The 23,970-nt window shown below is 37.8% G+C and overlaps 1 protein-coding gene across 2 annotated transcripts in view; it reads right to left on the bottom strand.

Annotated features, from left to right (window-relative positions):
- Nucleotides 1-237: 237 nt before the first annotated feature.
- LOC131676510 (homeotic protein ultrabithorax) overlaps nt 238-23,970 on the bottom strand; it is a 99,901-nt gene continuing 76,168 nt past the window's right edge. For both annotated transcript variants that reach the window (XM_058955580.1, XM_058955579.1), the window contains one exon: nt 238-2,420. In XM_058955580.1, the coding sequence (XP_058811563.1) occupies nt 2,131-2,420 (290 nt within the window). In that variant the 3' untranslated portion in view covers nt 238-2,130. The remainder of the gene's footprint in view (nt 2,421-23,970) is intronic.

A 23,970-nucleotide genomic window follows, 5' to 3' on the forward strand; every position in this document is an offset into this window, starting at 1 on the left:
CCAATAGTTTAACGCGCTGCCGACCACCATGTTTCAGAGATTGTGATTATGTGCAATCACCTCAGTCATTTTACTCCTTCTCAGCACTTCGTAAATTACCTTTGCGGTTTCTTACTAACACCAGGGAAAAAACTCGTCCGGACCTTTCATAAAACATTACATGGACTTTCTTTCACTCTAATTCGAACGCACTTAGCGCCTTTTAAAATTGTAGTTTATTTTTTTATAGTCATTTATTTTGCCATAGTTTTTTTCATAATCAATGAACTTTCATGCGCTCATTCGACACACGGAAAATGATTTAATTTTCCATTTAATTCACATATAGGAACTGTCCACTTGCTTATTTGTTGTCGTCAAATATTGACAGCCCTCATCTCTTCTACTACTCACTGGAATATATTACTTTTGTTTTATGTGATTTTTGTGTCTTGCTCCAATATTTCATTCCAATTAAGTTACTTACCCACTATAAAAATCTTATTCACTTATTTTATCATTCCATTACTTTTAAATTATTTTTTGCTTTTTTTTTGTTTATTTTTTGTAACTTTTCCACTTTCTGCGCTTCACTTTGCTTTTTAATTGTTTTATTTATATTAAATATACTTTATCTTAACATCTAATTACGTATACATTTTGTTTTTACTTTTGTAGTCGGCTAGTTACGTATGCTTTTTCTACGCCCTTTTCTTGCCTTCGCACAATTAGGAGCATCTGTCACTGGGTTGGTGAGTGTTCAGTAGAGATTGAGTGTTTTTGGGTAGTTGATTAGATTTAAATAATTACAGATATCGGTTTGATAGAAGACGATCTTGCAGTCGTACGATAGGAGAAAGGAATAGTCCTACCAATTATTACAATATTTTGGCTTATAATCATCCTCTAGGTTTTTGGGAGAACAGAAATATAATAAAGATGAGAGAGAATAGGATCGCTGTAGGCAAAATAGGGGAGACTTTTGTTTTTTCGTTAGTTTTTTTTTCTAGCGGGAGGGGTGGGCCTATAAGTGGAGATTAAACTACACTACGACAAGTTTTCACTACACATGCAGCTTTTCTTAATTCTTGACAGATAGATTTTTGTTGATTTGCCTTCAATAGTGAATTTTTCTTTACTATCATCATTCTGTCGGACGATATTTTGTAGTTTTTTTGCCTGTAAAATTATTGCACTAAAATTGATGAGGAAAGATTGATTTTTTGCTATTTACAAGAGCCTTCCTCCAATAAATAAGTACATGAACAATATATTACTACCGTATTTGTTTGTTCGGAACAGGTTCAACCATTACTAATGGTAAGAGTTTAAAATATGCTTCGTGTCACAGAACTTTACGTATATTTGTTGTCAATTTGTCTTTTGGACAATGGGGAACTAGACGTAGTGGATGGACAAGATAGAATACATTTTAAGAAAAAAAAAAAAAAAAGTACGTGTTCATCGAACCTGCAGTCCAGTGCTGCAAATTAGGATAATGCGCTCAGCTTTCAAGACTCCAAGAAAGATTTGAAATATATATACAAAATAAAACTTACAAATTGATAGAGATAACAAGGCTATTTTGAAACACTTAGTATCTACTTATTGAACAAAGAAATCTGGCATCAGCAAAAGCGGATAACTGCAAAATTATATGGTTCATTATAGCCGTATTATTTTCCAATTGCTGATAAATCTATGTATTGCAAATACTACATCACAAAGGGTCAACTGAGATTAGGTTGAGAATTAGAAATGGCTTTTACCAGAATTTTTGTACAATGTTTCCCCGTGTTACTTAGAACCAAATCTTTTTACAATACATCCCCAAACACGGGAATGCTACTCAACTATCGTTGAGTGTTTTGTATACCTTTCACTAGCGTTTTAGTAGTTGTTTGTTTAAATTAATCTCTTTAGCAACATTTCTTTTTACAAATTTAATTTACTTAAAACAAAACTTACTTTCTTCAAAGGTGAAAACGAAGCTATAAGTAAAACATAACGCGTCAGTTAAACAAAATGTAAAAGAACTAAAACAACTTTCCTTGTAGAAAAATAGTTTGACGCTCTAACCAAAAACATTAGAACCCACTAAAGTTAGTATAAATAATTACTAGAACTACTGTGATTGGTATGGTCTAACCCCTAGTTCTGCTCGTGCAGGGCTGCCGCTGCCGCTGCTGCAGCTGCTTTCTGCGCCTGGGCTTGCTTTTCCTGTTCGTTCAACTCTTTGATTGCTTGAATTTCCTTCTTCAGCTTCATCCGACGGTTCTGGAACCAGATTTTGATCTGCCGTTCCGTCAGACAGAGTGCGTGGGCCATTTCGATTCGGCGCCGACGGGTCAGGTAGTGGTTGGTATGGAATTCCTTCTCCAACTCCAGCGTTTGGTATCGGGTGTACGTTTGTCGGCCTCGTCTTCGTAGTCCGTTGGCACCTTGAAAAAATTGAAAAAAGAACATACGAAAAATCGATATCAGTCTCCATTATTTCCCACAGATTTATTGGTTATTCGGTTAGCATCCTCCACGATCTGACCACCAGAAACTCATTAAAATGGAGCATGAACCTTGTAATCACACCATTATTATTTTGCTCCGCCTTACACGAAGCGTCCGCACAACAACAAAGACCCGGCCAAAAATTATTCAAATTAATCCCCTTCTTTTCCGTTTCACCGAAAATAGCCTTCAGGTCATGAAGTTGAAACGAATGAACAATGATTCTACAAATATGTATTATTTGATCAATTATAATGTAATTATATTGAAAAATGCTCAACAAGAAGAAATAACTTTACAACAAGAGAAGGCAGTGGAAACTTAACTCAATTGTTGATTTTGTTCCATTTGGAGATCATGCAAGGAATCTCGAAGATTTTTTAGTTGCTCTGTTGTTCCAAACATTATTAAGAAATTCCCCCAGAGCCAGTTGGTTTGCAACCTCGACACTGTGGACGTAAGGAACCAGAAGAGCATTTTTCAAAATGTTTTTCCGCTCGGCCTCCCTCTGACTTTGGTGGTACACGAACGTCTTTTTTTTAGGGGAAAACAAGTTCAATGGCCTACTTTTTTTCGATCGTTCCGAGCGGCACTTTTATCATCTTTCGTTCTTTTCCTTCCTTAACAATCGTGAATGCCTCCGCTTCAAGTACACACACAGGGCCGGAATTTCTTCTTTCAGGGGTAGAAATAACCTCATGTGCACTATAATTACAACTGGGAAAGCGAAAATACCTGACAAAAAGCTATCCAATCGGACACTCTGTCCAAGGCTATAATTTTGAATGTTGGTCTGGAAATTCGACTATTTTCCTGTTATTTGCTGCGGCATTCAAGGGACACGCAAAAAGCCGCCATGAGAACCGCGATCACGCTCAAAATTAAGACACGAAAACGGAATCTCTTCGCGGTGTTTTTCGTTATTTCGGTGGCGACGGCTGTTGGCAATTGGACCGGACTCAAAGCAAAACTAGCGTGAATCAAGTTATAATTATCAGTTTCTTATAGACGAATCTATTATTTTTAGCCAGCATCAGCCTATGGTTTCAACTCCACTCTTGCTGCCATTAGGGGGAGCTATGGAATACAAAAAATGGAGACATATGTGAGAAATAGAGACATAAATCAAGATTCGCTTCACTAAATTAACGGGAAGCAGCGAGCTCGATTCCAAATGGTGGATATGTTTTCAAGTCTCGGTGGGATTTTGATACCTTGGGGAGGCAGCGGATGGGACGTGAAATGTTCAAACTAAATGAATATTTTTGTACGCTTTTGGATCAGCGAACAATCTAAACCCCGGTGGGATTAAATGAAATGGGTCGAGTTGGAAGCCTAGATCGAACAATTCTGATTATGGCTTTTTCATCTTTTCCGCAGAAGAATGTTGCAGCGGGATGGGAATGTACATGTCCGTTGGAAGAAGTGACCCGAAGAAGCACTCATAAATATGTTAACAATCGCGTTTCATTTCTTTTCGAACTATGCGCATATATATGTAGAGATGATGAATTCATACAGTATCACCACATAACCAGTAATAAATCTTGTTGGGTGATTCTGAGTAAATGAACTATGAATGTTCTTTGGAATTTGTTTTAGAGAATAGTCAATTTATGGAACATTGGAAGTTTTTGGGTAATTATTGACTAACATTCAACGCAAACATCATTTCATGGCAATACTGTTTTGGGAGAGTTACAAAATGAAATTCGCGGCTGAATGCCGTGAGAGAAAATGTTACAACATCTTCACGAAAAGAAGAAATGCAATAAATCAAGTTTCCCCTCTTTTCCGTAGTTCTAGAAACACATCCCGTACATAACGGGCCGGAAAATTAACGTTTCCGAATGACACTTTTCATTAGCTCGTAGCTTCAGTCATCCAACTTTCTCCCTTGTGAATGACTCCCCCAAAGGGACGGTGTCATCCCAAAACAATATTTTCTTATGCGGCACTTTGTGGATGATTTTCATTCTCATCCTAGTAATTGTTGTCCTTCGAATAAATGTATTCAAAGTGAACATATTGCGTCGTTTAATAGATCATTGCCCATCGCTTATAATCTGATCACTTCGAGGCGACGGATTTTTGGATGGCACAAAGAAAACTCCCAATTAATTAAATGTTTCACTTTCTTCCAACGATTTGCCAGCCAGTCTGCAACTGGGAAATAACAATTAAGATAAGGACAACCCCCGGAAGAAAGAAACAAGACTCGGCAATACTATGTATGTTAGTTATATGCTGGACACATCGTTCCGCAATGATTGATCTTAAGTTTGAGAAAATTTGGTGCATTTAATCTAAAGCTAAATGAAAAGCGTATCATTATGAGACAAATTTACGACGATGATGTAACGTCTAATTAGTGAACACACACACACACACACACTGTCAAAACGGAAACTAATCAAACTATTCGATGAAACTTGAGCGTAAATTCAAAGCGCTACTTGAACGGATGGAATTCTACGAGCTGCTTTGAATGAAATCAGATAGCGATCTACAACTGAAGCGGCAGCAGTAGAAAATTAGACAGGCGTTCGAGCAATTTGTTCGCATGCAGCTGCCGCAAGGTGTATCCTGTCTGTCATCGACTGCACTTTACTGAAGTAGTTGGATTGGAGGTTCACAGGGACAAGAGAAAATTAAGAAATAATTTAGTTTACCCTCGTCTCGGTCTCAGAAAATGCCTAAAATGGAAAATCGATCCTACATGGTTGGTATAATTACTTAAGTTGCACCATCTTTGCTGGGTGCATTCTCGTGAGTGACCCTGGAGCAATGCAAATCAGTTTGTTTCGATGAACATGACGATCGGGCCAATTAGACCTCAGCTAGATTGATTTCTCCCAGCCAATAGTGTAGTTTAGAGCAACTTGAACCTACAATTGAGAAAATTACAATAATAAAGTCATGGTTCAATGTTGAATACCACACACACGGACTGTCTGTCTGGGCTGGTACAGCGTGTGTGTGTGTATAAACCGGTCGGAGGAAAAGTTGAGTGGAACGAGCATGTGGTTCACTTCTCACGACGAAGGTTTTTCAACTACGGCAACAACGACGACGACGACGTCGAAGACGATGACAAGAGAGCAAGCAACTGAGTCTTGCATTTGCTGCATAAAAAAAACTCAACATGCCAACCAAGGGAAGGGATCGCTACAAATGAATCAAAAACATGACGGTAAAAAGCGTGGAAATCGATAATAAAAAGAAAAACTGAACCAGCCGCTTGAATGCTTCCTCTGTAGGTTGGCCGTTGGACGTGAAAGACGAGCATCACCAACACACCAGCCGGAGAAAAATGACAATCTCGAAATAACGAAACGAGCCATGTTCGGCCATATTTATTTTCGTTATCAAAACATATCCTCTCGCTTTTTATACAGGTCGTGTTTCAGCACCACGATTTTACGTAGTGTTAGCGAACAACTAGATTTTTAAGCTAAAATGTAGCATTTATTAAAATCCTTATCTTTGGTTCCATTTCGAATTATAATTTCGATTCTAAAATAATCACCATCAAACAGTGAGTGCGATCCCACAGTGTTGCAACCTCCGCGCTGCATGAAGACACGTTGCATGTTTCTGGCCAACGTTTTCTGGCTGTATTTCACTGGATTTTTCAATTTCGCGATAAGTGAAGCGAACAAGTACCGTAGAATTTTGCAAGAAAATAATACCTCCCGTGGACCATGTTGGCTTGTATGCTCTTCGAAGGGAATAACAATCTTCTGGTCTCGGCAAGCGAAGCGGCCGGTCCGTTGTCACGATCCGACTGGCCATCTTTCGCAAAGATCCCCATGCACTAAACGATTTTAAATCATTGATTGTGCTCAATATTTTTTCCAGCTGCACCGTAAAGTCGGAGTGCTTTTCCGTGCAATAGTTGGTCGGAATCGATGATTTATTTTCCGTTGAGCGCGGCAGCTTCTCCAGCGTGGAAGTTCATTTGCGGGACATGGCGGTACGCGTTGGTCTTCAATCATAAACACCTTCCCGGCGAATGGGCAAATCGATTATCGTCTGGACACGTGATGAAAGATGACTATAAATTGAACGAGAATTATGAACGCCCGCGGTATAGGATATTAGAAAAAAAACAGAGGGGAATCGTGAAGGAAGCAAATATTTACGACTGATTGGTGTCGATTTCAAGCTTTTAGTTTTGACCCACCAGATGACCTTTCATAAATTGTAGCAGCGAAAAACAAATGAATGGGGGATGGAGAATTAAACGTCATTTTAGTGCATTTTATGGCCATCGTTTGTCACGCTGAAAGAGGCTTGATTTATCGAATCAAGCACATTTTGATTGATCGCTCGACGGCGATATCTGATTAAGTGCCGTTATAGAAGGAGGGTGGGGGTTTATTTACGCCAAAAATAGATTTTTTTTGTATAGCACCTGATGATAATATTGAGTCAAAAGCAACTTTTAAGCCGCTTGAAAGTAGACTCATTATTATTTACCCTCAAAAAGGCAAGCTAATATTGTGACATCAAGAAGCTTATAAGACCCAATGAAATCAAAAACTACTTACATGTTTTTTTTATCAGTGAGAGAATCGAAGTCCAGATAACGCTCGCTTATTTGTAAATTATAAGTCAATTTAAACTAGAGAACTGTAACTAGTCGGACCTCTGTAACCCCTTGCCTTTTTGAGGGTTAAATTGAATATATATAAAAGCTTTTTAATTTAAAGATTTCTAATGCAAAATCATGCTCAATTTTTTATGGTAAAAATTTAACTCTTCCCACAAATCATATTTTTAATCATTTTTAATGACAGGATATTATAAGTACGATTATTTTAAGCATTTTGTGATGAATCTTTTGCCTATCTCATCTAGCTAGGTTGTGCAATCGGTCGGAACTTTCACTTTTTAACCGAGGCCCGGTGGGGTCAAGAAACACGAAAGGCCTTTTTTCATAAGGATATGTGCTTCCCTCGCTGTGTTAGAAACTACTCCATTTTTACTTTCAAATGCTCAATACAATTCTCCTAGAATATTTACAATAGTCCTCTTGTGTGGAAAATGTAACCAAAGACTGTCTAAATTCATAATTTTTATCAGTTTTTTAATAATAATGCAACGTAACGAAGATATATGAAAAATTCATTTTTCGTCGTCAACATAAACTGTCCCTGGCAGCACTGCTCCATCGGAATCCAATCAGACTAATTGCAATAGCTTCAGTTCTAGAGCTGATCCTTGTAACTGTTAGTACTCAAATGAAAGACAATAAACATATTTATTAGCCTTACTTGTTTTCGTGAGCGTAGCTGTTTAAAACATTGTTGTCCACAAACAACATGGGCATGAATGGGTTAATGCAAAATACATTGTAGCTTTCAAGATGGGGCACCATTTAAAAATATTAACAACGGCATTCTAGCGAGTTTTTGAACGTCAATATCTTGAATTGTACCGAACGGAATGGTTTAATTGTTGGCAGGTTTTTTGTTATTTCATAGAAACCAGTTTTTTCTATTACATTTTAAAGTGTCTTCGATTAGCCTCAAACGAACGAAAAACTAAATAATTTCGGCTACAAAGATAATAATTAAATGAAATATACCTATCAATCAGCACATCGCTGTCAAGTTAGCTGAACAGTATGAATGATTTATAATTGTATTTTTGAAACGTTACCTATATTCTAAAGCCATTGAAAAAAATTTCACTTATTTTCAGAAGAATTTAACTTTGTAAACCTATTGCCCATAGTATGGCCCAAGTTTGTCAAAAAAAACATTAAATGTAAACGACACCAATCTCCTAAATTTTTGACGTACCTCTAAGCTCAATATCTAAAATAAACCAAATTGTACCAAAATTTTCATTTGAAATACCTTTAAAGAGTTTAGACAGAGTAATCCCCAGCAAATTTACATCGGATTAAATTCAAGCCAAGTCCACTCAACCATATCTGCAATTGTGATTTACCACCCCTGAAGCGGTACCTTATTGCGTTCATTTTCACATCAATCTTGTAAAGCCTAATTGAGTCCGTTTGACCTGTGCGCTTCCCTGCTGCTTCGCATTCTCCGTTGCCAACGGAAACACTCGCGAAGTACGTTTCCTGCTCGTGGTGGGGAACTTGGATGGTAGAACAGCTAGGTAACGTGGGTAGCAAATGATTATAATTACTTTTCTACAGCGCATTAATCTTTCACATATGAAATTAATAGCCCTTTGGTCCGCGGCACGGCTTCCTGTAGTGTCTCCAATTTACTCGAATTATATTAGTGCAGTTAACCTACATTTGCTGAAATTTGATTGATTAAAGAACATTTAATAATTTGCTTAACTCCTTGAAGAACACCTTCGAGAAACGATCTCCCACCAGAATAGCACGCAGCCAGTGAAAGTAGCGCCGCACCTCATAAAAATGCCATTATAATAAGGGATGCTCTTTATTTAGTGCCCACCCTCGCTTTGGTGGCCGTTTTTCTCGTTCTTACACGAAATCGCTTCCAGGATCATCGGTCCCTTTTACGCACGTACACCGGCTGCTCGGCACACTCCTTCTTGGTCATAACTTTTCTCTTTCCACTTATTTTCTCTCCCGTTTTCGCATACACTAACAACTGCTGCAGTACCGAAAAGTTGTTAGAAAATTTCATGACTGATATAGCATGGTAATAAATCACCGACTCACACCATGTTTTATTTCTTTCGCCTTCTCTCTGCTTTCTTCGCCCTTCTTGCTTGTACCAACCAACACGTTACTCATTTTCAACCATATTTATTTCTAATACCATCTCATTCCCTCGCTTGCTTAAGCTTGTAACGTTCGATCCTCTTTCCGCCAGATATGCGAGCACGTGTAGAGGAAAGAAAAGGAAATCCTAGGATTCATGTTTATGAGCTGCCCGTGACTCGCTCTAACGCACGTGGCGAGTCTCGCGGGAAGAAGGGCTAAACGACCATCCGGCACCTGAACACGCGGAAAATCTCGGCCTGCTGTAGACTAAACTTTTGGTGGCGTGAAAAATTACTCGTAAAACAGCGGCTCCTTTCAACCTTATTTCTCCATTTGCGCCCGTTTGGAGCGCCAACCAAGACGAATTTAACAAGGCCAATGCGCACTTTACACATATGCTAAAATATTCCTGCACAACGAACAACAGATTTGGGATTGAACTCGAGAGGTCTTGATAAGAGCGAACGATTTACTTCGGTTGTTTCCCATGGGACGGTAGCACAGTTCAAGGCGATACTTTTTTCCTCATTATTTTCGGCGGTTCGTTTTTATCTAGTCGTAACTCTAGCGGTGACTATCCGCAGGGAGTTTTATTTATCGCTTTTCGTTAATTGGATGCCGCCCTCTTGTTGCACAGGGAACGCTTCACTTACTTTCTCATCTCTGCTACAATGGTTAGTCTGCTCCGTGTTTTGGTATGTCAGGCAGATGGGGCACCGAAAACAAAAATCGAACTGGTAAAACAGTCATGGACTTCTTTCCTTATTTTCGAGCAAAACTTCATATTGGTGTTCAAAAAGTTTTTAAAAAGTTTTTTGTTTGTTTTTAATTAGCTTATTAATGTCAATAATTCATTTTTTTTTTTTAATTTCTATGTCTATTCATTCGATAATTTATCAATTGAATAATTTACATTTTATAAACCTATTCTTTTAAAAATTTATCCATTTAATAATGATTAATTAAATTTTAAAATGAATAATTTAGTAAAAAAATTTATTTATTAATTATTTATTTACCATCCAATAATTTAATATTCTTTTATTTATCAGTTTAATTTATCAATACGTTTGTTTAATAATTGATTATTCCATCATTTAATCATGTATTGTTAATAAAATTACTAATTCATTTTTTTCATTTATTTTTTTGTTTCATTATGGAGAGGGGAGGTCATGAAGTTCTAATCCCGCTTAGAAAAAATTCTGATCCTAAATATATGCAGGGTTGGGAATCGAGCATATGTTAGCTGTGTACAAGGTAATCGTTTACCAACTTTATTTGGTTAATCGACGAGTAGAATGTGGAATTTGATCACTGAGCTCTGAATATTCTAGAATGTATTGTGCTTCGAACTAATCGGTCAAGATCGGAAACTGGTGCACAAAACAGTTTCAGAGCAACGACACGATGAAGTCTGGTACGACTCACAAGGTGGAACAAACGCAATGAAATAAACTTGTTTTCATGACTAAAGCTTGCCGGGTGAATTAAAAAAGCTTTTCAATATAATGTCGAGATTTAAGGTTTATTTTGTGTATGTCTGGTAATAAAATCAGTCTAATTGATCTTCAAAAACTAATCCAAAGCAATCGTTTTAAGCTAAAATATCTAATTACATACAAAATATACATTTACAATCTGGAAACAAAATAAGATCACGCTTTATTTCTTCGCAAGTTTTGACTTTTACATACTACATAAAACTACGAAGTATTCATATTTCTGACAAGAACTGTTAATATTACCAAGTCGCAAACAGGAAACTTATGTGTTTCGCTGCACGTGGGATAGCTCTATCATTATGCATGCTTGCATAATTAACAATTATGGTAGATATAAAGTTTGAGTCCTTTAGCTTTGTCGCAGCTCACCTAGAGTCGATTCCCAACCTCCGTGGAAGTTTTCAGTAAATGTTTATAAGATGTATGCTTCCTTGAGGAGTATTCCTCGGAAAACATCCTTCATTTCAAGAAGATGAAGAAAAGACTTCCCGTCTTCAACAAAGTTTCCTATTTTCTGAAACTTTGCCATAAGCACCGATCGTGATTATAAATATGTAAAATATATTTTAGATCTCATTATTGAATACTCTAATCAATGATATATAAATAACAAAAATGGGGGATTTTACAAAGTGATTTTTTAATCATTGCATAGATAGATAAAGCCTTTCGTTACATTGTAGAGGAACTAATTTTAGGAAAGTTTTCAGAAGACATATAAGCTCTACCCGTCATAACTTTAATTACACAAAAAAATTAAAATCAAGGTTTATCGTGTTTCTTAGGCCTTATTTATGGAACTTTGATTATATTGGATTGGTTTATGGGGGACAATTTGTTTCAAACCACCATATATCTGACAATTATTGACTTTCTAATGACTCGAGATTGAGTTTGGCAGTCTTTCAGAAAACTAAAAATAATCGCATTAAAAAAAACTTTCTCGAAGACACTGGAGACCTATGTCTTGTACTTTTTATTTTACAGGAAATTTACCAAAAAAAATTAAAATATTTCTTAAAAACGGTTTAATTTATATTACTTTTGCAGATTTGATTTTTCGTTGAAATGGCTTCAGAACTACTTTCAGATATTTTGAAGCTGAACACTGTGTCTCAAAATATCAAAACAATGAAACTCTAGTTTCTTTCATTAGAAAGTTATATGCGCCTTTTTTCAAAAAAATAGAAATGTTTTTCAATATGTATACTAAAAAGAATGGAATTTTACACTATTTAGTATACAAAAACAAAAATAGTTTAGTGGTTAACGTATTGGAATAAATTATGTGCACAAAATAATCATGAAGTTATCCGAAGGTTACTTTAGCTTAAGGTAGAACTAGAAAAATTAAACGAATAAACCTGCTTTTTAAGGAACACCTCAAACTTTGCTTTTGGATTTCTTGTGGAATAGAGTTCGCATGTCTTCAGTGTTTATTCAAAAGAAAGGTCACCGGAAGCAAAGGGCCGGAAGATCTGCTTCTCAATCGGAAAAAAGAATTTCTACGCGTAGTAACAAACTGCGTACCAATGATCACACCATAAATTGTAAAATAAATAGAATAACGCATGAGTTTGTGTCGAATAAAGAAAACTTTATCAGCACCCGTTACACAAAAACCTATTTTTCGATATTTTGAATTTTGTTTTAACACAAGTTTGGAAAATTTTAAAATTAATCTCTTTGTCTTTTCATCAATTAATTATTTCGAAATACACTATTGTGTTTAGTTTAAACATACTATGAATTTTAGTAAAAGTAACATCTAGCAATAAAAAAATAAACATAGTTGGCATGTGATTCGCTTATCCACCATTATTTGTGCTACGCTTACTATTCGATGTTAGAAAAATGTAGGCATCTATCGTACACAACTGTAAGCAGCTATAAATAATCGAATGAAGCGACGGAATCTATAGCAAATATGTCATTGGTTTTACGGCACACATGGGAAACATTTCCAATGATATATCACCGCTACAACATCATTTCGTATATTTTGCCTGATGTGGCAACACCGATGTCAGCAAAATTTCTCAATTTTCTTTTTCTCTTAGCCTAGGAAAATGCTCCTCGTCTTGCTACCCCTGCTTCATCGCAGAATGCGAAGAAAGTGACCAGAAAACAACATCCCCCATCCATATCATAGTATGACTCATTCGGCGGAAAAGAGATTAATTGGAACCCAACTGTTTACGACGTTTCCGAGGATTTTGGACCGCCTTTTGGAGCAGCTTCGCTTCACAAGTGACTCGATCGATTATGCCACTGCAAGTAGGTAAAGATAACAGCTGGTCAGCGGATTCGTTTGCCTGTTGTCGCCATGCTGTAAAAACATCGAGAACAGAACTAACGGTTCTCTCTGAGACCATATAAACTGCACAAGGAAAAGGATGGCCCTAAAAGGAACATTCTCTTCATCGGAGTGAATCGAAATATGAAATAATTTAATGTCTTGTTCTGGTATGATTTATGACCTTCGCAGGATGTCATCTGTATCATCAGTGTGTCGTATTGCTACTAACTCCCACATTCTGGCCAGGATGTTTTTTCAACACATGAAGCTGGCAAAGCTGGTATGCATTCTGGTTCAATGTTCAACGTGTAACATTTTCTAGCAGTTACATACTGCTAGAAAATCTTACACAAAGCTATTAACAAAGGCATACACTTTCAATCTTATCAATAGTACTCGTTATCTCATTCTTTACCGTGGCAGCCTTTGGAATGATTATAAGCAACTGGATGCTTTTCGGCCAGATAAAACTCAGATATAGCAATCATTATTAATTTAGTTTTCTTTCCACAAGAAAGGGGAACAACAAGCGGTGCGTCGAAATAGGTCCTCACAATTCCAAGAATGATACATTGCTGTTGGAAATGGCGAAGGAGAACAAGGAAAATTCTAGTAATTGTATTCCCATTTGTAACATGTGGTAGCCATAAAAACAGATAAATTGATATTTGTACATCTCGTTTTTCGGGAAGGATTCACTTTCTTTCTGATTTTTTTTCTCGGCGGTCTTTTCTGATCCGAATAGATGCGCTATTGGGCGGAGTAAAACCGCAAACGAGCTCATTAAATCTGATATATTGCGTTTACATAGAATCCATACAATAACTAATATCCAGCTCTAATACGAAATCCGGTATCCTGATCGAGTAAATCCAAGATTTCCACTGGACATAAAACATTAGTATCAGTTCTTAAAGTACATTCGAAGCAATGTTGCCAGACTTTGAAAGCATCCATTTGAAAAGGGTGTTCTGGAAACAATAACTCAACCGAAAGCCACGTGGTTGCAGGCTTCAGGAAATTTAAAGGCAACCTAAGGTGTAGAAAAACAGTGCAAAGGGGAGGACCAAAGTGAAAGCCTTCCATTTTTTCCGGCAGATTTATGTTCCCTAAAGAGCCAAGCAGAAGCGTTACTCCCAAGCAAGCATGCCACCGGTCTTTGAAGAAGGAGGTGTTTATAATGCCCTGCGAAAAATAAATTTGGGAGCGAAAAATGTCCTATAAATAATAAGCGCTTTTTGGGCTAGCAGACGGTGGTTTGTATTATGTGCAGAAGCAACCCGAAGTGGTAATTTTTCTCAGTTTGAATTATTCTTAGGGTGCGATTATAGCGTGCGACCATTTGTTATCGTTTATTTTCACGTGTATACAACCACCTAATGCTGGCCGAGACGGTCGACGGGTCTCGGTAAATGTCAAGTGACGCTTAATGTTATTAAAATTTGCTATTCATTTCTAGGCGGAAAGCGAGAATCGGGTTGGCATGTCGACATTCTCCACGCACCATAGCTACCTGTATTGCCGTGTTGCATGCATTAGAAGTTCAACGTAGCATAACTTATCTCATATGAATTCAAATATTTATTTTGGAGGAATGCTTTTGCCCGGACTTTGCAATAGCAAGTAAATATATAGTTCTAGGACAAAGAAGATAGTTCAGTTCGCCTAGTGGGCTTCGGTTTCCGATAAACGAAATGCAGTCAATTTTAATGAAACGCATCCTATGTGCCGTGCGTTTTGAAAACACTCGTTTCTCTAGAGATGGCTACAGCAATGCCGGAATAGTGGTACAGGGTTGCAAAAGCCGGAATCCCACCAGCAACGTCCTGTGTGCAAGGGAAAAGAGCGCATGCAAATTCCCGTCAGACTAATAAAGTTTTGCGAATGCTGTTCCGTTTTGTGTGTACGGCTTCCTGCGATACGATCGTTTCTGTCCATCGATGCGTGCTTTGCGTTGCTGTTGGGATGAAGTATCTCGAAATGTATGTACAGCTAAGCCAATTCCTGAGCATGGCCACTGGATACGGATGCTGTTGGTGCACAATCGATGCTCTAAAATTCACCCCCAAGAGATTTGACGCTGGCCGTTCATGAACTAGGAAAAAGTGCACGTTTAAAAATTATTATCTGTCGATTCGGCATGTTTAGAGTCGTAAAGTCAGTTATTTAGTGGTTGCGCAAATTGGGCTGCTGTGCCATTTAAATCAGCAACATACAGTCGCAGTGACTAACGATGCGAACCTATTGGTTGTTGATTTAGGCCAGCGTGCGACCATTTTACCACACCTTACAATTTTTGTGATTCGATATGTGAAAGAAATCGGTGCTGGTGCTGTCGCATGGTTTTCCAATTAACATCGTACCGAGCGGCAACGAGCTCCCAGAATGGTTTGTGGATACTATGCGGCTACTGAAAGCAGCATGAAATATATCCAATTATGTACATTAAAACGTGGTAGCAAAAACACTGCATCATGTATAATTTAACGAGATCTCGATGCATAGATAGCACGGGCGCAGAGCATAGAGCGGGATAGTTTCTATCGAAGTGCATCTAGCATAGTGGTGGGAATTTCAGACGCAAGAAGTCCCATGCTTGTGTGGGGAGGAGACCCGTCGAGGAGCATGTTTATAACAAAACACTCCCTGTGGACAAAGTGCTGTCCTCGTTGGCGTGTTTGAATAGTGCTGTAAAAGACAGGAAGCAATGCAACGATTGTGTCTTTGTGCATGCTCACTGTAGTAATGTGTTTGGGCCGTTCATTATAGATCGAACATTGTTTAATTTAATCCGATATAATAAAATATGCATCTATTACATAATATGTTAAATAAAACGCATAAATAGTCCAGCTCTAGCAGTATTTATATATCGAATATAGTTCACAGTGGGGGCGAGACTGCTGCACTCTAACTTAAGGCACTCAGTATAAATTAACTCGAAAATGCATGCTAAATTCTGGCTGTTGATGCATAACTTACATCACCTCTAGGCAATTAATACACCATGAGTCAATATAAATCAAAATGCGTTCCCAATATTTTACGGTAGACAGGGACCTACGGCAGAACATCAATATCTAAAGGCACGCACTGGTTCCAGCAAGCATGAGTTGAGCGAGTAATTGTGTAAGTTTATTTGTGATAGGGTGGTTATGAATGATGCATGAATACCGTTAAATATTGGGAATGCATTTTGATTCAATGAAATGAGAAAATCAATATTTTATATGGGGCACTTTGCCTTTGTACTTTTGCCATTTCAAAAATTTTCTATTGTGCTATAAGTGGAATTTTTGAGAAAATAATAGAATAAAGGTCGAGCTGATGTGGCGATTCAGTGCATAAGTTGCTGGTCTCATAAGCAACACGTTGCATCTTCGAACCCAGCAAAAAAATTGGGCAGTAGGATTGAGATGGGATCGAATGGAAGCTTTGGTTTATTTGAGCTTAAGCAATTGACAAAAGTAAGATCACGTATATAATATAATAATTAATTATACTATGTAAGCTGGGCAACTTCTGTTTGATTCCAATTTTACTATTGTTGGACACAAAAATAAATAAGATGAATATTTTAGGTAAAACACGATATAAAAGCTTATTGCCAAAAATATTACAAATTATTCCACATGATCAGTGATAGTTATATCTATGTCAATTGGACCACCCTACGCTGTACAAGCAATAACTAAAGTAACATTCATGAAAGGGGTATCATTTAAATCAATCTCCTACCCTGGCAACAGTACTTGGTATCAAGGTACGAGAGGACGTGATAATAGAAATCCATCAACGCTCGGACAAAACGTGATGCAAAACAACTACGGTTTAGTACCGACAAAGAGGAAAGAAGAAAAAACAGCAACCAGTCACGGTGCATAAATACGCAAAACGTTATTACATTATCCATAATGAAGTGTTTATAATGGTTGCAGATAGATAAACGGTCCCCCACGGTGACTCCGCCCATCATGTATCAGCATGAGGGGAGATATGTATGCGCCGGGAAAGCAATTTTTTAAATCGAAACTGTAAATCTTTCTGGATCGATAAAGTGCACTCAGAGAGGTATTATTTAAACAAACATAAATCTGGGCTGTTATCGAACCTTCGTCAATTCTACGTACAATCCACTAGAATTGTGCCAGAATTGATCCTGTAGTTCTATGGAAGAAGCTTTCATTATAATCACAGTAATCGAATGTCATGATCTTAATTCAATCTTGATGATCTTCTGCTTCACTCTGCCGGTTGCAACGGACAAAGTCAGTTCTCCGTGGTACGTTTAGATGAAGAGGTTTACCCGCAGGTGATCCAACCAACCGACAGTTCATAAATAATAAACATAAATGAAAACTATCAGAATCACCGCGATAGCAATCTTGTGCATATCGAAGCTTGCACATTTGTGTTCGTGCAGGACCCTTTCTTTACTAAAGCAGGCACAGAAGACGCATATATCTTGTATCTATCCACAGCTGTTATAAATATGACTATTAGGTTTGTATAATTAATTTCGTTCTGTGGTGCATTCAGTTTCAATCTTCTCACTTTTCGGATCTAACGAGCAATGTTGTTAAATTGAGAAAAATATAGTAAAATATTATCTTACCTTTCGCTCTGAGGTAGAATGTGATATCCTGCTGGCGGTGAGACTGATATTTCGCTCAAATTGTTACATGAAACCAGCATTAACTCGTTCTCGCAAACACACGCCATTAGATGAAAGGCGAGGCGAGGTGTTATTAAAATCATCTTCTTGTAGGACCCCCACTCCCAGTTAATGTACTTTGTTTACTTTTCTTCCACCTCTGCATAATGGTACCTTAAGCAACCACGATACATAGATTGTGAAGAAGGGCAGAACGGTACGAAAGAGCTTGGCTGAGATTAACGAGCATTGATTTCCAGTGAACCGAGTGCGGTGGCAGTTTTCATTTTATACGGGTATTCAGTAACTTTCAATAGCGGAATGGCTGAGGATTTACGATTTCTTTGAAATTCAACCATGAACTAGCGAAGATTGAATGATAACCTAGTGAACTCCTTTTCACGAGTACTAGGGCTCACTGTTGCAATTGTGGTTCAGTCTAAAACGAAGAAATCGTGATTGATTCAAACCGACAGTTCTACCCAGTGAGGACACAACAGGGGATCCTTAATGGAATGGCGAATAAATAATAATAATCGTAAAGCCAGGCGATCAAGTGAGACTGATAAAGACAAGCAAGCTTCCTCGGGTGCATGGATACAATGGACCCGTTTGAAAGGATTGCAGCACGAGAACTATTCTTAGGAAACACGCGCAGGTAAAGAGAGCATGCCTACCATAAGAAGGAGTCTGTTAGCAACCCTTATGTGGTATGGAATTGTATCGTGTTAGTGGGAGTGCTAGTGTTTGCTCGTTTGCACGGAATGAAATAAGATCATTTAATGCGGTTACATAAGATTTATAGTTCGAAAATGTTATCTGATTTAACACCTAATATTGCATAAAGCAGTATGACAGCAGAGCTGTGCCTCCTAAATTTGTTTTGCAATAAATCTTTTGAGCTGCAAATCAAGCGTCAGAAGCATGTTATGTTTGTTTGTTTCAGATTATAGCGGTTTAACCCGTGAGACCAATTGCCTCTTTTTCGGTTCAGGATAATCAATTGGCTTGAGGTTGAAAGTAGTGAATTGAATCCAGGTTAACTATACCACCCCCGTGATAATACATAAAATCTTCAAATTATGCATGACAACAAATCCTGACTCGAAAAAACAGAAAAGGCCATTTCACCATTTTGCGAAGAATTTCCAAAATAAATACGATCTCAACATACTCAAGTTTGAAAATGAGATGACGTGGCATTTCTCTTTATATTTTATATAACTTTCAGCTCTTTTTAGAATGGATGTTGACCGAGTTGGCTCAAATTAGGATCAGCACAAATTACTTCCATCAACGAATATTCTATGTTGAAAAGCAACTTAACCACATCTAACTTTCTACAAAAATGGCATGACAAATCCATGCTTTGCGCGCGCATACACACTTGCGAATCGTGCTATTGTCGTATGTCTTATACTCAACATCACAACTCGTGATATATGTGCTCTCACATTTAATATAACTGTTCATAACAAGGACAGGAAACATACCCATCGTTCGGTATATTTTTCGTAAAACGATTTTAAAAGGATTTTTTCATGCTATGGCAGAAACAGATTCCCACTAAAATCTACAGTGAAGCAAATGCCGATAGTATAATTTGGGGATGCTCAGATATGAATTTGAGAAACATGGAATTAATGGTATACTTAAGCAGCACAGATTTCTATATACTCGATGCCAACATTTGCACGATCTAGTAGGAAAGAGGTGTTAGATGCACCTTTCCAATCAGACAATATTACGCTAGAGTTGGTAAACTGACTCATATCGTACGAACTAGGAAAATCGTTATCTGATTATAAATACATCTTATTTGATCATCTAAACGTATCGTTACATATCGTCACAGAAGAGCTTGGCCTCGCAGATGCAAAGCTAGGTTGGGGGTTTGAAGTCAGCTTGCAACCTGTCAACTGTACTCAAAAGACTTTATCGTTTCATTATTACTTCGGAAGTGAAAAATCCAGGCTGTGTAGTGGTTTGTGTTGTGATATTGTCCATTTCAGAAATTTTGATTCTGAAATGAAGGTGGTACAATACGTAATGCGTAATAACCTCATTTAAAAAAAACTCTTTTCGGTGGCTAATTTTGGTTTGAAATCATTTTGAGTTTGAAACTAATTTAGAATTGAAACTAATTGAAAATCTCTCAACAAGTCCAAAAATTTCGGGGAGGGAGGTCCGGACTACCAGGAACCTACCAATCAAACCAATTTATTCTAATTCATGACTTCTGACGTTGACCGATCAGTTTGAATAAGAAACAAAGTTTTAGGGTGACAAACAAATAGCTCCGTGATGAGCATGAATTTTAAAGGTTACTGGTCCAAACCCTCTTTTTGGCGCGATTTTTTCTATTATTTGATCCAGTCATTAATATTTCGATCTTTTGTTCTATTGAACATTAACAAAAAATTACGTCGAAATCGAGTTCCCTAATTATCATTCAATCAACGGTTTCCCTATTTCTTCGAATACCGTTACTATCAAAAGCGGTTATCAAGCAGTCCTGTTATTGTTTTTTGATCGGGTACATATTCTTTTTTATGACTGTTTTGTACCATTGCATAAAGAAAAGGTTTATTTTAATCATTCAATTCCTCTCGGAAAAATGTAAATCACAGAATCACACTATATCAGTATTCCCAGCACGCATTTATTCCCCATTGGTATTCAGCGCCGGCTAAAAGCCAAATACTTCTCCGTTCCAGTGCGATTAGCTAGATTGAGTGCCGGCTGCCACCCTGAAGCAAACGTACGAAGTAGTGAATTAAAAAAGCAAAAATTTATTAAAGTTTAGCCATGTATCGGGGGTTGGTACAACAAGAGCCAAAGATCAAAAAAGTTAACCGCTCGTCCGATTAATTGAGCTAGTAAATCTTGGCTCAATTTCCCTGTCCGCCCCTCCTGCATCTTGGTGTCTACTCAAATCACAACGGGTTGCAAATGGAGAACATCGCCTTGGAACAGCGCATGGAGTATAAAAACGAGAAAAAAAGTAAAAAAATTGCGGAGATGCGTGTTTTAGTAGAAACATTTATCTCTTGATTCTTTTATGTGTCTAGTGTAAGGAAAGATTGTTTTTTCGGTGGAGGGGTGAATGTGAGGAAGTTCCTAAAATATTTCTAGTAAATTGATTGTTTGTTTATAAACTCTTTCGGTCTTTATTCTGTGAAGATTTTCCTCCCATAGACGGATGGGAAACCGCTACGTTCAAAAGAAGCGCACACGAGTGACTATGCTGAAGTCAGGAGTAGTCTGAACAAATGTTTCTTTCCTCATGCGTTGTTTATTTTAAACAAAGCCAGAAGATAAATGGTTTTCATCCAACTCTTAATTCACTCACGCACGGAAAGCAGTAATTTGTCATTAGAATTTTCCTATCCCATCACTAACAGCGCACTTGAAGTAGGTTGAAGAAATTAAAAATAAAAAACAAAATGAACGCTAACATGCTTTCAAAGTCATTTACTTCTGTCGGTCTTGCCTTCGAAGAATGGTGTTATCAGTAAAGTCAGTGCTTCCCGATACCAGCAACCCTATTCTAAAGACGAGAAACAACTGTGCCAGGAAACTGCAGGATTGTTGGGGGAGAAAAAAGTAGCGCGGGAGGTGAGATGAATAATAACAACCAGAGGAATATACCGTGTAAATGTATGTTCCTTTTTCCTTTTCCCGCAGCAAACAGAAATTCGAGGGTCACATAGAAGGGATGCCTTAGAGAAACATATTTATGAGGTTATTATTTTAGGAATTTCTCCAAGATTTATTACTTTTCTTACTTTATTTGATTACAAAAATAGCTCATCCGTTGTTAGCCATGCGTTTGCACAACAACAGCTAGGAACATACTGGAGGCTCATCAAAATAGAGAACGGTTCCTTGCAAAAGTAAGGCAGTTGCATAACAACGTTGCGGTAATAATAATAGTAGCAAATGAAACCACATTGGATTGTACCAGATGTACATTGAGTTCAAATCACAGCATTCTTAGAGATACCCATATATCAATTCAGATGACGTACCAAGTGATACCGAAAGGTAAATGTGTTGGTATTTTTGGACATTTTTGGTATCTCAGACTCCATTAGCATTGCTCGAATAGTCAAAGAACAAGACAAAAGTTAGACTGAGCTTTGTTAAGGAAATATAAACCCCAAAAACAACTTTCAAGGCTTTACTTCCATACAGCTTTCACAGCTAGTAGACAGGAAAGAAAAGAAGCCCCAATCATAAATCGCTATGAAAATCCTTCTTGCACTCATACGTACGCTAACACCCTTTGCAGAAAAGTTTTGTGATCGTTTTTGTCGCAGACGGTGGGACGAGAAAACGGTAGAAAAGCTTGTCCTTGGTATTATGAGAGGATTTAGTTCTAGTAAAATTTTTGGTGAAAGTTCTAATTCACTACCCCTATTTGAATTCCGAAACAAGCAACAGAGCATTCTATAAATAATTAGGATACAGGAATCTCTCGCCACTTTCACGGCACTAGGATAAGCGAATCTATGAAGCCAAAGAAACCAAAAGTTATAAATCTAGTCATGTTCTTTGTTTCTGTGCAAATAAATCTGGCTTTCCCTGGCTCTGGGGAGAGAATCGTGCTACACGAAAAACCGTGTATGTGCAAGATTCTGCAGGTTGATATGATACTGGGCATTGTGAAACATTGTGGTATCGTTTCGTTGCTCCACTCACTCTTCACTCACCGTTAGCTTTTCGTATCATAATTATGTTTTTTCAACATAATACAAGTTACGGAAGAAATTTATTTCAGACTTCCATTCAATAACAAATCCACAGCACTTCACAAGGATAAACCATTTTCAACACTATCTTTATTAGTGTGCAGTTTATCCGGCAGTTTTACACTAGAGCAAGCAGCGACTACACAAAATTGCAGTTGTCCCCATAAGCCGCAACACGAAAAAATATAAATACAGACAACATTCCTACCTCACAAAAGGATGTGCATTATATATCGCACAATGAAATTACTGGAAAGTGTTCGCTTCATTGTATAGTTTTCATAGTTTAAACCAATTGTCACAATAAATTCTGCGGGAAAATCTATGTGAGAATAAATTTTCCTAATTCAATAGATCCTGGCCAGAGTGGCGCTGGGCTGTCTGGAAAACATTCGGAAAAACGGATACACATATGTGAGTCGAGCAGCAGAGAAGAGCGAAATCACTTCTGGAATTCTAGTCATATGGAAGGTACGTAGAGATTTTTGCAAGTTTTTTCTCACTTTTTGCATGCACACACATGCTCACTCCCATTCATGTATTCCCATGCGTTGTGAATAAAGTGTAGAAAAGTCCTCATAAATTACAAGATTTCCCCCAGTCATGAAAGCTGGGATTGAAGCCACAGCAGTTCCGCTCCAAACAATTTTATTACTTATTGTTGATAGCGCATCGTTCATCCAAGAGCGAGATTTCAGTTCTTATAGACTGCTGGTAAGCTCTCTCGGTGCCAGTTCTAACTGTGGGAGGCCACGAGCTGCAGAAAGGATTCACCATGGACGCAATTTTCTAGCGTGTGAAAAAAACGAATGAAAGATAATAATTTTCAAGGGAGATCGCACACTGTGAAAGCTTACTTTTCACCAGCTTTTCCTTCCGGTAACGCATTTTTTCGTCGCACAGTTCAACTCATAAATAAAGCTGTGGTGAAAACGCCAGTCGAATTTATGAATGGAAATTGGATGAATTTAAGGATTTGGGAAAAATATATTTGTATTGTCTGGTAGTATACTACAAGCTTTAAATGGCGATAGGAAGAGAACGGTCGCAAATCTTGGTGAGATGCGATAAAACTGCTGGCAAAGGCAAAGCTCCCAGTCAAAGTTCATCCGGCCAGAGTACAAAGCGCGACTCCGATAAAGCATCCTGTCGCACAGTCGAGCTATTCTCCTCATGATACGAAAATCGTATCGAGAATAATAAAACGTATACTGTTTGCTTCGCGTTGTTCCCTTTAGCTAGCGTCACCGATTGTTGCGTTTAATAGTACTCGGAATCCTTGCTCCAGGGTAAACGATATTTTCGGAGTCGAGCACGAAAGGTTAGAAGTTTTTTGCCTCAATGGACTACCTGCTGCCGGTGGAAATTTAATGCTCTTAGCCCAAGGTGAAGCTAGATAAATCTAGCAATGAGAAACGGATGTGAAGTAGGGCGCGAAATCGAAATCGTGGTCAAAAGATAAGCATTTTAGAGGAGAGTGATTAAATACTGTTGAATTTTTCGAATTGTCGTTTTGGGTTCAGAAACCAGATAGGGAAGCAGTCAGAATGTTG

The sequence above is a fragment of the Topomyia yanbarensis genome, chromosome 1 (genome assembly GCF_030247195.1).
Source record: "Topomyia yanbarensis strain Yona2022 chromosome 1, ASM3024719v1, whole genome shotgun sequence".
Classification (NCBI taxonomy): Eukaryota; Metazoa; Arthropoda; class Insecta; order Diptera; family Culicidae; genus Topomyia; species Topomyia yanbarensis.